The sequence below is a fragment of the Cygnus atratus genome, chromosome 19, assembly GCF_013377495.2.
Source record: "Cygnus atratus isolate AKBS03 ecotype Queensland, Australia chromosome 19, CAtr_DNAZoo_HiC_assembly, whole genome shotgun sequence".
Taxonomy (NCBI): Eukaryota; Metazoa; Chordata; class Aves; order Anseriformes; family Anatidae; genus Cygnus; species Cygnus atratus.
In genome coordinates this window covers 1,399,844-1,413,805 of record NC_066380.1, presented here as the reverse complement: position 1 = coordinate 1,413,805, position 13,962 = coordinate 1,399,844, and the positions used below count along the sequence as shown (strand labels likewise).

The 13,962-nt window shown below is 43.2% G+C and overlaps 1 protein-coding gene across 4 annotated transcripts in view; it reads left to right on the top strand.

Annotated features, from left to right (window-relative positions):
• NEK6 (NIMA related kinase 6) overlaps positions 1-13,142 on the top strand; it is a 71,772-nt gene extending 58,630 nt beyond the window's left edge. For 3 of the 4 annotated variants that reach the window (XM_035555454.2, XM_035555453.2, XM_035555450.2), the window contains exons 8-10: positions 2,013-2,107; positions 7,320-7,433; positions 11,570-13,142. In XM_035555454.2, coding sequence (XP_035411347.1) covers positions 2,013-2,107; positions 7,320-7,433; positions 11,570-11,680 — 320 coding nt within the window. In that variant the 3' untranslated portion in view covers positions 11,681-13,142. The remainder of the gene's footprint in view (positions 1-2,012; positions 2,108-7,319; positions 7,434-11,569) is intronic. The other variant, XM_035555455.2, reaches the window with a different exon arrangement.
• The last annotated feature ends 820 nt before the right edge of the window (positions 13,143-13,962 follow it).

Sequence of the window (13,962 nt, the reverse complement as noted above, 5' to 3'; positions counted from 1 at the left end):
ATTAAAGCCAGACAGATCTGGGACAACATCAGTTCAGCATATTCCTAGGCTGGATGTGATATTACTGAGCATGGAAATATAATAATCTCCATGTGTTATCTTTCCTATCTTGTAGTCTGTGTAGAATTTGCAAAAATGTACTTTCTTGCTTTGTAATCCTCACCTTGAAAGTGAAGTAATTTCTTGCTTGAATGACCTGCAAACGCAAGCTGAATTCATCATGTAGTGCTCCTGATTACTGAAACTCCTGGGGGACCAAATAAATGAGCCAGTCAGGGAAGTGGTCCCCTTTCTTGGTTACTTGATCTGTTTTGATGAGTAGAGTTGTATGTATGCATTGCTTTGGAATAAATTGGGTAGTTGCATTGATAGCGCTAACTTCAAATCAATGCTCTTTGTTTTGACTAAGTAACCTAAGAAAATATTTTTGTCTTTGATTTTCAGCTCTGCTAGGATGCTGATGTACTAACTAGTATAGCCTGACCGCCCAGGTGCTGCCCCGTGCCCAACTGCTCCTCACTGTGTTGGTTTATGTGCCCGTGAATTCTTTGAGGCTGTAAACATCTTTCTGTACTGTAAATTGTACAGTGCCTATACCAATGGAATCCCGGCCTGTGTTTAGGTTTTCTGATTGAGAGAGGAATGTAGATAAGTTTTAAGATAAGACTTGTAGATAGTTTTAAGATAAGACTTTGTAGATAAGACTCACCTGTGCACTTAACACAGCGTGGTCTGAGCTCACGGCGCTTGAGGTGACTTTGCTTGGGTATCACACAGACGTCAGCAGCCCCCCAGTTTGTGCTGCGTCTTGCATCCACTCTGCGGGGGATTTTGCCTTTCAGGAAGTTGTTGCTTTCCACTCCAAAAGTAATTTGTTTCCTACAGAGTGCAAACCCTTCTTCAGGAAAGCTGGGGGAAGGTGGTGGCAGCTCTTCCCCCCGTCACTAACGCTGTTCATCTGCTAAGGAATCTTTCAGCTGTCTGTGGTCAGGGTTTTGAATGAAGAAGTTGTAAACTGAAAGTTACGGGCAAATGAAACATTTGCCATCTTATGAGAAAGGTCTTTAATTAGGAGAAGGATACACTGGAATGCCAGATAAAAAAAAATTGACAGGGGACAGGGAAGCAGGAGAAAAGAGAGAGTATAAAGTCCTTGGATGTTTTAATAAATGATGTATCTGAGGATTATTTGATGTAGCTGAGACTGCCAGGATGTCTTGTATTTTCAGTACCACAACTGAAACTTACTTAGGATTTTAAAAAGAGCCTTTTTGAGGTAAGGAATTTATTAATAATTTCCTGTAAGTCCTGTCCAAAATGCTGTAGTAAATTTCTTGTGATAAAATGCAGACTTCTGGAAGTACATAGAAATCCCACAGCTTCTAACATGACTGAGTTGGAACAGTGTTTTAAAGTTTGGAATTATTATCTTGGTTCTTCCAGAAAGTTTTTGAATACCTGTCTGATGTCAGACTTGTTACTTCCATTTCTCTGCTACAATAAATGGTCTCCTGAACTCTTAAAAAGGGTACCCCGTCACATCTGCAGCTGATCTGTCATGCTGCTAGTGCAGTATATGTCAAGTGAACTTTCAATGGATGTGCTGTCACAGGATTCTTGTTTTAGCAGTGTACATTCATGACATCTAACTTGCAGTTTCATATGCTGTTGAGTGAACCAAAGGAGAATGATCGTTTACAACGGCTCCGTCTGTGAGAGACACTCCGGTGTTACTTGGAAGGGGGAAATAACTTTCCTCAAATTTCAGAAATACAAAAGATATTTCCAGTAACATTCAGCAGTTCTCTAGCTTTTGATGTGATTATATTTTTGGTTCTACATAAGAATGTGCCTTTGAAACCATGATTTCTTTCCAAATTTTTGTGCCAGTCTCTTCTAATGAGCAATACATGCTAAACCTAGTCCTTGAGCAAAGTCAAACTTCTGTACAATGCAGGTTGCACTGTCTCTTTCTAAGACAGTAACTCCTCATTTGTTCATTTTCTTTACAGTGGGAACTCCATACTATATGTCCCCAGAAAGAATACATGAAAACGGCTATAACTTTAAATCTGATATCTGGTCTTTGGGCTGTTTATTGTATGAAGTAAGTATCTTCTAACTTTTTTCCCCATTTGTCTTAACCACGCAGTATAGTGAAACAGGAATTGAGTAGGTCAGACTTATTTTAGCTTAGTTGTTGAAAAACTTTATGAAAATATAACTCTGTACTCATCATGTGATTTTTTTGAGCTTGAAGAGCAAAGAAATTGTGCCATACAGCTTGGTACTTACGCAAAGTTAATTTAGTAGGTCACAGTAGATGCTGAGGATACAGATACAAACAAGCCAGTTTACTGCATTTCGTTCTTCTAACTGTGAGGAGAGCTGTAATGAGGGCAGCATATTCATAGTTTCTCCTGAATACCATTTGTTCTAACAATAGAAAACTTATTTGAACGTAAGCTACTGGTTTGTTTAATTGAATTCTGACCAATTGGAGTATCTTAATTTTGAGAGTTTTTGGTAATGAAAAGTAGGGTTTTTATACAACATGAAATCATCGTTTCTTTAACTGTATTAGAATATAGCTGGAGTATTTTCTAGTTGTACATTGTCTTACAGACAAATGCACAGATACAAAGCAGGCACACTTTGTATGAACCGCATGCTTACTGTGTAACTAGTTAAGTATTTTTACATGCGTTTATTACATGCATTTTAAAAATAGGTGTTATGACTTTATAACAGTACTTTGGGTTTTGTGATTTCGTTTTTAGCAGAAATGAGGGTTTGGAACAACATTGTGGTCATTTATAATTTTAAATGTATGTGTCATCTTTGAATTCAAGTGAAAGTACAAGTCAGCATTTAGAAAGTTTTTATCCTTGCCCAGAGAATTAAAAATCACTAGGATGTTTAATTATAAGGCTACTGCTCACATCCGCTTTGGATAATAGACCTCCAAGTGTCAGGGTCATGCTTTCCTGAGTTACTTTCAATTATGTGAAATGATGAAATTTTTCTTTTCACTGCAATTTCTCACAACTAGACGGAATGACAGAATAAGTAAAAATGCAATTTTGTGAGCTAATTAGCTATGAAAACAACTGTAGTTAAACATGTAATTCAGCTAGTTGGTTAAACAAACCTTTAGGACAAGACAGTAAAAAAGCAAATTTTCCTATAATATAGCTCTTTCTGGCAGGAGTTAATTGCTTGTTGCTGTAGTTGTTACTTCTGGGAAGAATACTCACCTAATACAACTGAATGCTTGTTCAGCGAGGTAACCTTCTCCATCGGGCTGCTCTGAGTCATTTCTGAGACTGAGCTGTACTGGAGATGGGACTCCAGATTTATGCAGAGAGAAATATTTAGCGTTGTGCTAAGATATGTTTTTGTTGCAGGCAATATGGTCTCCTTATGGCACAGTAGTCTTAGTACTCCTTAGATTTCAAGAAGACTTAATTGTGCACTAAACATAATTCTCTGGTAGGAGTAGCAGTACTATAGTAACGTGAAAGATTTGGCATCTGAAGCATTTTTAAATTTACTTCCTACGTAGGTAAGCCTCTACTTTGTGAACGAGAGCTGTGAGATCTTGCAAATTCCAAGGACTGGACGGTTACCAATTTTGCGTTCGCTAGATAAAAAGCTACTTGACTTTTAAACTTTTTAGATTTTGGAAAATTAAAAATCAGATTCATGCATCTTTGACGGAGCTGTATTTTTATCTTGGCTAATTCCTTGTAATAAGAATCTTTTTCCATTTGGCTTAAAAGTAAGGAAGCCATGTTTGTTTGGTTATGAGTCACTTCTGATATTTTTCCAAATACATTGTGTAGATAAGCTGCAGAGAGCTTTAATGTACAAATTGCCCTCAGAGATGTGCGTGTCCACTGGAATCCACTTATATAACATTGAGGGGCTTGGGATGTGATGTCAGATAGCACCACTTAACTTTGATGGTCATAACCGTACAGTGATTTTTATTAAATCTTATCAATACAGTAGCAACTGTCTTCATCCCTCAGTTTCTGTAGAAATCTGTCAGCGAGATCACTTGGAGGGATGAAAATAAGTTGTTAATTCCAAGAATATAGCTACAAGCAACGGCTTCAGCAGTTCTGGCAAGATGATCAATTTAAGCACCAACAGTGATTCCTGTATAGGTATTTTTTCAACCAGTCATACTGCATGGTGGTCATTTTAAAAGGAGATCTGGCTGTCCTGCGGTAATTGTTCTAATCAAAATGTCAAAAGCAAACCCAAATGAAGCATCAGCTGTTGTTAGTGAGTACCGAGCGCCTGTAGCCATGGCCCTCCGCAGACCTGTTTCAGCCACAACCAGGGTGCCGTCTCTTCCCCCTTTAATTCCCTGTGTCTGCCACCCCAGAAACCTCTGTTGTTCATTTCTTCTCTTTTGCACATGACCACTTAATTGGATGTGGAAAGGGGAGTTAATGGGAATTGAAAAATCCTTTTCAACCAGACTGGAATTATTGATTTTTCTATTGAAATCTGGGAGACCTTGTTTAACCCGTGATTGCTTTATGCACCCTCCGTAACGCGCCCGTGGTTGTTTTCCTTGGAGCGGTCCTGCGTGCTGGGCTCTCCACTTCTGTTCTGCTGACTGGGAGCAGTTTGCTATCAATCTCTAATTGGAGATTAGAGACTCTAATTGGAGTGTGTAATTTTTCCCCACTGATCTGCCTGTTGCCATTATGACTGCAATAGGGATGTAACTTCACCTTTTTGCCTTCAAAAACTTCGGGAAGGCTGCAGGCACCAAGGCTTTGCGGGCGGTTGCCCACCTTCGGGGCACAGCTCACACGCCTGTCCTCAATTACTCAACCTCAGGTCTATAAAGTTTATGAGGAAAGGCTCTTCATTATTGCTGTTTTGCTGATAATGGTGGGTGAAACTGCAGAGAGGGACAGCCATAGCTGCTGGTGAGCCCTTTGTTGCAGGTTACGAGCTGTTACGAGTGTAATTCCTCTTCTCTGTCAGCCTGCAGCCAAGCACAGTGAATGTCACGGGCACAGCAAATGCTGCAAGCTGTGTCACCTGGAGCATTGCAGCCAGAAAACTGAACAAGCCTGCAATTTTTCTGAAATGTTTTTTGGAGCCCTGTACTCAGTTCATTGTGTCCTTCAGTGTGCTTTGGGTACCTGCATTGCCATTTTTATGCCACTCTGGATATCTGATAAATATCTCTGGAAGAGCTTTGTGGAAAAAAAACTAGTCTGGAGGCATGTAGGAAGATAACCTTGGATAAGTGGCATGAAAGAAAGTGCCCAGAACATATCTCGTTGCTTCTCTGTAGGGCTCAGGATTCATTGTGCCAGTGCGTGTTGCAGGTTAGCAAGGGGAAAATGTAATAACCTTAAATTGTTTTAAAGAAGTCTTTATGATTCAGACCAAGTATAGTTTCTCTTAGCATGTCCTGCATTGCTTAGCACTTGATGTATGTTCATTGCAGTGCAATTTTGCAGCCTGCCCCTGCAGCGCCCTGTGCCGGGCCATGTCCGACTGCTGGGAATGAAACCCAAACGTTTTCAGACCCTGCCCCGCTCACAACTGCCTGCCTGTCACCAAGTCACTAATGATCCATCAGTCGTGATTCCTAACTGCAGGATAATAGAGTGGAAGATCTAGTATTGACTGTTTTTAATTCAGCTGGGAGCTTGCTGTGTGTCAGCAGCAGGACAGCGTTCTTCTGATGGCTTTCACAGCACATGGTAATGAGCAAAAGGCTAATAATTATCAAATAACCCCCTGTTAAAGACATAGTGAGAAGCATCAACTTCAGCTGGCCTCAGTATGAAAAGCTTGCCAATTTGATGCAGCTCGTGGCAAAATGGTCTAAATATCTAAACAGAGTGGATAATACCAACAATTATCCGGTGGTGCTTCGTTAGGCGGAGGCAGGGCAGTGTGGCGCGGTGCTGCGTCTGACAGCGCGGGTGCCGAGCAGCATTGAGGACCAGCACGTCACGGAGTAATAAGTGGCTGGGCTGTGGTGGTAACGAGCATCCTGCTCCTGCACCTCGTGGCTGCCTGCGCAGATGCGTGGTGAGGTGCTGGTGGGTCCCGGTGGGCAGCCCTGACACTGGCGTGGTTTGTGCCCGCCTGTGTAAGTTCAAAAAGCACCTCCTCCTATGGCTGTTTCCCTGAGGCTCGTTGTTCAGTGCTCATTTAGACCTCCTGATTAAAAACTTGCAGTATAGACGATTTTCCACGCACAGAGATGCAGTTTCCTTCCTGACACTTAAGTATCATATAAACATCTCTCTGTAAGGAGCCTCCGCGTGCTCTGTGAGGAGTTTTTCCCCACCAAGAGCCTTCCGTTGTGCTCCCTGTGCTGTGTGAATAATCTGTTTATGTCAGACATCTGTCGCGGGTTTGGAGATGCAAATACTGGATTAATAAAACGGAATCTGAAGAGGAAAAAGACCAGACCGATGGGGAAGAGTTTCAGTAGCTTGGATCCCCAAACTGCCTGGGATGCTCTCTCCTAAATAGCAAATTTGCAGGGGGAGGGGATGATTGTTTTTGTAAAGGCTGGACTGCATCACTCACATTAAAAGGTTCTTTGTATTCTAGGTAGCCAAATGTTCAAAACCAATCCATTTATTTCTTGTAGCAGTCTATTAAAAATTTACCAGTCACAGAGAGCAAATGCGTTGGCTGTTCTGAACATGATCATAACCGAGGAAGCTTGAAACCGTAACAGTTATCAAAGACAGTGGAGCTGCTTTGTGAAGAGGTGAACGCGTTCATCAGGTTTTCAGTCCTCTTTGAACCGTTTGGTTTCTAACCGGCTGCCCAGCAGCACGAGCACCCTGTTCCTCTATTTAAATGAGCAGGTACTTCGCTGCTGTGTGCTCTGGGCTGCTGTTTACAGGCAATTCTACATCTGAGAAGGTTTTGGCAAATAACCACAGTGATGGGAAAACGTAGGGACTTTGCCGTGTAAGGAGGTGCAAGGAGGAGAGATGCGTGGCTGCGTGGGGGTTCAGGGAAGGGCGGCGCAAGCCTTGCCCAGAGCCCCCTGCCCCCGGCCGCCTGTCGCAGGATGGCTCGGAGGGGCCCGTAACACGGGGGCAGAGCGGGGGCCTGGGGACACAGCCACAGCTCTGTGCCCCCTGCAAGGGCGGCGGGGCCTCGGGGAGCCCCTCCGGTGTGCGGAGCTGTCTGACCTCGGCAGCAGCATTTGCTCACAGTCAAAGACCAAAATTTGCTCCTGCAAATCAGCAGTACTGAGGGCTATTAAATCTTTCACATTTCTGAAATGCTTTCTCTGTTTTCCTCTCCAGATGGCAGCTCTTCAGAGTCCTTTCTATGGAGATAAAATGAACCTGTTTTCTCTTTGCCAAAAAATAGAGCAATGTGACTACCCACCTCTTCCAGCTGAACATTATTCTGAAAAGGTAAATTGGGAGCATTTTTGGAGGGGAATGTGGGGGTGCCGTGAAGTACCGCCCCGAGCACAGGAGAGGAGGCCAGGAGGAAAAGAGCCCATGTCTAAGGTAGAGCAGGGGCTGGCCAGAGAGAATGCCCTGGGTGCCTTTATGGCTGGCCAAGGAAGCTATTGTTGTGATGTCTGAATATCAACAAGCTAAATTAAGACAGAAAAGATTTTTTTTTAATGCGATTTCTTAACATGGGGAGCATTTTGATACTGGAAGTATGTTATGCTGGCAAAAAACAACAATGAACCGTGGGAAAGCCCTCTCCTTGCTTCCCTTCCCTTAAAATAACATACCATAAAGCAGTGCTTAAATTTTTGTTTGTGTAGATTTCAGTTTGTTACAAGGAGGGGATTTTTTTTTATTATTATTATTTTAAATAGAGGGGGAGGGAAGGAAAGTCGCTTAGTCTAACACAGTAAGTGTCAATACACTGTGTAGGGGGGATTTTTGAAGTTTGGGTTTTGTTCATATGAAAGGAAGGGATGGAGAGCAGAAGCTGAGCTGGTCTACTTTAAAAAAAAAATTTTTTTAAATCCACTATGTATACTTGCTTGGTGATGTTTCACATAAGCTGCGAACACCCATGTTGTTTTTTAGGCAGGGCTGTTGGAGCTTTGCTTTTTTTTTTTCTTTTAAGATTTCTTTTCCTTACCTTGACAAACCATCTGTTTTCCTTACTTCCTCATTCACTTGTAGTTGCCTGCTATTTGAAAGGAAATGGCTAATGTAATTTTAAATGTTCACCATACCCTTCAAGGGTTTTCTTTTGTTTTATTTCTGCCTCAAAGTTGTGAGGAGCAAGAGGCAGGCTACAGGGCAAACGCCGCGCACAGCAGTTAGCAGCGGCCCCGTGTCCGACCTGCTCGGCATCTGGGCTGCTGCGTGCTGGGGGCACGCAGGGTGAGTGGGGTGCAGGAGTGCTTTTCCCCTGACTGGACGTAATTAAATCCCTTTTAATGGCATTTAAAAGAGGAGTAAGAACACCAAGATTTCACCAAGCTTGACTGAGCTGCATGCGGCGCTGCACGGTGCGAGTCGCTCAGGCAGGGCTGCGGAGGAGCCTGCGTGGAGCGCGCTGTGCCTCACTCCGGCCTGAGCCACGACCCGGTCTCTTGGGGCTGGTCTCGTACTGTCCTCTGGGCCACCACACAGTTTACATAAGTTACGTAGCAAAAAAGAACTATTGTGAGAAGATTATTCGAGAGCTGTTGTGGAAGAGTGGATTTTTGTTCCCAAGCTGCCGTGGCAGCAAGTCCCAGCTCTGTGTGTTCACGTTCGCCATGCTGTTGTAGCATGCATCTCAGGATATGCCTGCTGGCAGCAAGAATTAGTGTAAGTTGACAGATGTGTTTCCTGTCTTTACAATTACTGTCTGTTTGCTTCCCTCTGGCAGTGCTAAAGAGTGTGTGTAGTGTAGTGATACAATCCAGGGTGAGAAGGATGGTTTAAAGCTCAAAGGCGCCAGGTCCCAGAGAACTAGACTCCAGATGGTGTTCATACACTATTAACAGAATGCTTGACAAAGTCTGAGGAGGGCTGTGCCTTTGGCTGTAGCTTAGCTCGCTGTGTGAGCTCCTGCTGCTTACATCAACCACAAAGAGCTTTAATTCTGAGTATTAGAACATGGCTCCACCACGAGTGGTATCTGGTGCTGTAGGTGGCTTTAAAGATTGGACTTTGGAGATTATTTTGGAGTGAGGGGCCAAAGGGAAAGGTGGGTTAGTGTCTTCCACCAGACAAGCTAGATCAGCCATGCAGGCTGGGTCCTTCCGAAAGGCTCAGAAATGTGGCAGCACTTACTGGCAGCAGCAAGCTGCACCAGAAGGAATTTGTTCTTCCCGTGATGGGCAGGGGTTGGTTACCTCTGTCTGGACATGTGAGTTTTCCTTGAAGAGCGAGCGTCTCCATCTTAGATGGAAAGGGCAGATTCTTTAAGCCGCTCTAATATTGTCCCTGCAGCAGGGTTGAAAGTGATGTGGGAAGGCAGCAGAGCCTTTGCATCCTCCCACCCTTGGGGCAGGGATGCGGATTAGGCCGTGCCAAGCTACCAGTTTTCAGAGGTGTTCTGGAGCCGTCAGCACGTCCGTCCTTCACCCGGCAATGCAGCCTCAAACCAAGGCTTCAGCTGCGGGCTAGCTGCTGATCCACGAGTGTTTTACGTGGGGCATTGTTTCACATGGACAAGGCAGAGCATTTATGGAGGAATGCCTGCTTTAATGGTGTTCCCCCTCAGTGGTGTCCTCCTGGCGGTAGCCTTTTGGTCAGTCCAGTCTCACGAGGAACTGGGTTACTCTTTGTTAGCAGGAGGAGCTGGGACTCCAGCCAGGATTAGTTTTCTCTCAGAGACAAACTTACTAGTAATGGGTTGACTATCGAAGCGTGGTCTGACGGTTCCTTACAGCTGATGTAGAAGTGCCTGCACTGTGGTGGTTGAGAACAGAACTTCCCACTCTCTACCGAAGCACCTTGGTTTACCTGGGAGCGCAGCTGCTGGGTGGATACGTTGGACTGAGAGTGCAGGCCTCGGGCAGAGCTTTAGAAGCACCGTGGTTGTTTGTGGGTGCTTTGTTGTGGACGGCTCAGGGCTCAGGTGCGTGTTAAATTGTTGGGGTCTCAGCTGTTACAAACCACCACTTGCCCTCAGATGAATCAGACAGGTCACCACAGCAAGTGTGAGAGTGGGACAGGGCCAGAGGGACAGCGGGGCTGACTTTGCTGAGGATGGGCTTGCCAGGTTTTACATCTCGGCGTGTGCCTACAGCAGGATCGGGAGGTGGTGGGGTAGTGACCGCGTTATGGCACATCCTGCTTGCGTGGGACGTGTGCCCGTGGCGCTGTCCTGCCTGCGTGCCGACTGCCCTCAGAAATCCAGCTGGAGTGGGCTTCAGCCCCTGCGACAACCTGCAGCACGGGGCCTTGCTCTGCTCAGAGCTGAAACCTCATTTGGGTACGTTCAGTAATGCAGCTGAAATGTGTGCCTGATAGCTGTATGGTCATGCTTTTAATTACCATTAAAATAATTGGCACTGTGGCTACTGGGAGGATGTGAGAAGATCAGAGGCTCAAGGCTGTTTCTCCCTATGCCTCGGGGGTACGAGCAGCTTTCAGTGTCTGTATAATTAAAAGCTACAATCTTTCATGTGCACAATAAAGAGTGTAGGGAGGTGGGGAGACTTCACCCTTCTGCATTTTATTTATTGAACATAATCAATGACCAGTCTCTCCTTCACAAAGGTTTTCTAGGAAACATTGGTGTTTGACAGCCATGCTCAGGCATCCTGTGTCTTAAGACAGAGGTGCTGTTCAGATGTTTTGTGTTAAAAACCCTACCGGCTTGTTACAAAGGGTTGATGTGGGCAGTACGGTTGCTGTACAGGAGAGTTCTGTTCAGGACAGGTTTTTAAACCCCTCCTTCTACTTTCCCCTTTCTTCTGATTCCCCTTTCACTGACACGTCCATCTGTGTCTGTCGGCTCACCTGGACTTCTGGAAGGTTAGTCCTTCCTCACGTGCACGTCCTGCTCCTGCCTCTGGTGCCCAGCTCCCCGTGCCCCTGCTGCTTCCCGTGCCCACCCGGCCGTGCCGCAGGCCCCACTGAGCGAGCTGCTGTCACCTGATGGCATTGGTCAGCCTCACCGCTTCTCTGAAGCAAATCAAAAATCCCACTAGGAAAAAAGTTGTTTCTGTTTATTTGTTTTTAAAGCTCTGAAACTAGCAGTCAGGAGCAATGGAGCAGCCAGGCAGCTGCTGGGCCCTCTGGAGCCACGCGATGTCTCTGAGCAGTGAACAGCGAACCCAGCAAGTACATAGATGCTAGCAGTGCATTGTAAATGACACGAAATCCACTGTGATGTGTGGATTAAAGCTCCTGTGCTGATGGTTTGGTGGAAAAGGGTCTCTCTAGTCCTTCCATGGGGCGGGAGGGGAGTGGGAACAAATGTGTGCCTGCAGTCCACAGGACCAGGACCATCCACGTGTAAAAGGGCTCCTAGCTCCTGCCCGGCAGCCCAGTGCTCAAACAGCCCCAAAGCCTTTTCCAGTGAGAAATGAGCTGATTCATTTACGTGTTTGCATGCCTGTTTTTCTGTCTTTCAGCTACGGGAGTTGGTCAGCATGTGCATATACCCCGATCCCGATCAAAGACCTGATATTGGTTACGTGCACCAAATAGCAAAACAAATGCATGTTTGGACCTCCAGCACTTGAACCATCTGCAAACACTCTCAAAAGCCAGCACAGCTTAGTCTTACTTGAATTTTTTTCTCAGATGAAACCGACTGGTGCCTAGTCACGCAAGCGAGAGGGTTGAGCACTCGTAGCAAGATGCTCTATTATTTCTGCAGGTTATTTGACAAGGACTCTTACAAGGTGGTCATGCTTTAAAGTGAAGATTCTGTGAGGTATTGCAAGTGATTTTTTTTTTTTTAAGCCAATAACATGTTACAGTTGTAGATCATTTAAGGGTCCTTTCTTAAAACTGTCGTGTGTAATCTAGGATAGATTATATTAACAAGGGTGTCAGAGCATTTGACACACCTCTTCTATCTTAACTGTAATGTGAAATATTGAAATAATTCCTTCGGTGAAATCACTTTATACTAATGTAAGAATTACAGTAGATTTTTGTGTAATTTGTATAACTGCTACTTTGCCTCTTCTGCAAATGGTTAATAGCGAATTCAATTTTTACTTTGTGTATTTTAAAGCATCCATTTATGTGTTTTTATTAATTCCCTCCTCTTCAGACTTAGAAACTGGGAGGGGCTTGGGAGGAGAGAAATGCATTTGTTTCATGATTTTTTTTATTTTTTTTAAACTGAAAACTTAAGAGTGAATATTTTGCTGATGCATTTACTTGCTAATTTGACTACAGTCAATTAGATGAATTCAGCATATAGCTGGGGGGGAAATAAAAAAAAAAAAACACATGCCAAACAAACCCCAAACTATCATGCTTCTGCAAATAATTCCTCTAAACTTATCTTCCCATTTGTTGTGACTATTTTTAGACTACAAGTTCATATTGAAAACCAGTGTTTAATACAGCTAGATTTTTGGGGAAGATACTTTTACACATTCAGTAGTGTTAAGTACCAGTAGGTAAAACTTAAGCAAAGCAGTGTTTTAAACTCTGAAACATTTAAAAAACAAGTAAAATCCTTGGTGTAAAACATTTAAAAAACAAGTAAGTAAAATGCTTTGTGTATCTAATTCTCCATAAGGATCAGCCCCGTCTATATAACTGTGAAAGCTAATTTACAGAATGTGAATTTTTATAAAAAATCTCAACCTGATTTGAAGGAGTCATCTTCTTTAACTAAATGAAAATTTTCAACCAACTAAATTCATTCATTGAATCAATGATTTGTTTCATTACTGTCAATGAAAAATATTCACTGCTTTAGGAACAAAACTTGGATTCACGTTCAAGTGTTTCCATTTCATTTGCCTGTTCAGAGGAACAGTGCTGCACTTAGTGTTCTTGAGGACTACAGCGGGGGAAATAAATAAGCCTGTTCTGTTACAGCGCTGCTTCCATGTGTGACGGTGGCTAATGCCAAAATGTAGATTTGTGTGTGACAGTTCAAATGCAGCCTGTGCCTTTTTTTCTGTTGTTGTTGTTTTGTTGGTTTTTTTCTTTAAGAAAAGAATACAATCTTTTTTTTTTTGAAATAAGATTAGGGTTAGAGGGTTACATACATATATATGCTTTTAGTGGATTTTTTTTAACCTAATTTTCTCTACTTAAAGGAAAACTGCAGTGCCATCTTCAACTACTTTCCATCAAATTTTGAAGTATTTATAGAGGTAGCAAAGAAAAGCTATTAATTGCTGTGAATAATGTTGGTATCATTAATGCAAGGTGCCATTTTATCGAGGCTTCTCAGCAGAAAGTTGATCTTGCTGCTCTCATGAGAGATTGAGGAAATTCAAATCAGCATGAGAATGTAGGAAAGGCACCAAATTGCTTCCACCATTCCCATGCTAACTTGCTTAATTTATAGCCAGCTTCTTTAGCAATTCTTAGATTCAAGAGTGAAGACTGTCACTTTCACACTGCAGGTTTCCTTTAAGCTGTGGTGGCAGCTACACATTCATAGGGATGGCTGTGCTGCGCCTCTATTGGTGTGACAGAAAAGGATCTCTGGCTTCCAGGGAAGCTCAGCTTAAATTTGAGTATCTTGAGAAGTCTGGTCACTTTCTTGCTGCATAAAATTCATTAGTGCTTATAAGTAAATGTATTTCAAAAGGTAATTTTTTTTTTTGCAATTGTGCATTTTTAGATAAATAAAAAAAATGATTTACAAAATAAACACCTTTGTTTAAAAAAAAAGTCAACTATAAAGGGGAAAAAAATTAAAAAACACTCAAAACAGGACTAAACGTGTGTGAAATTTGCGAACAGCTACCATGATATGTAGATACCTGACAAAAAGCTCTGCTCCTGGAAAATGGACTACATAAGCTGTTATCAGTTGCCCTGATGG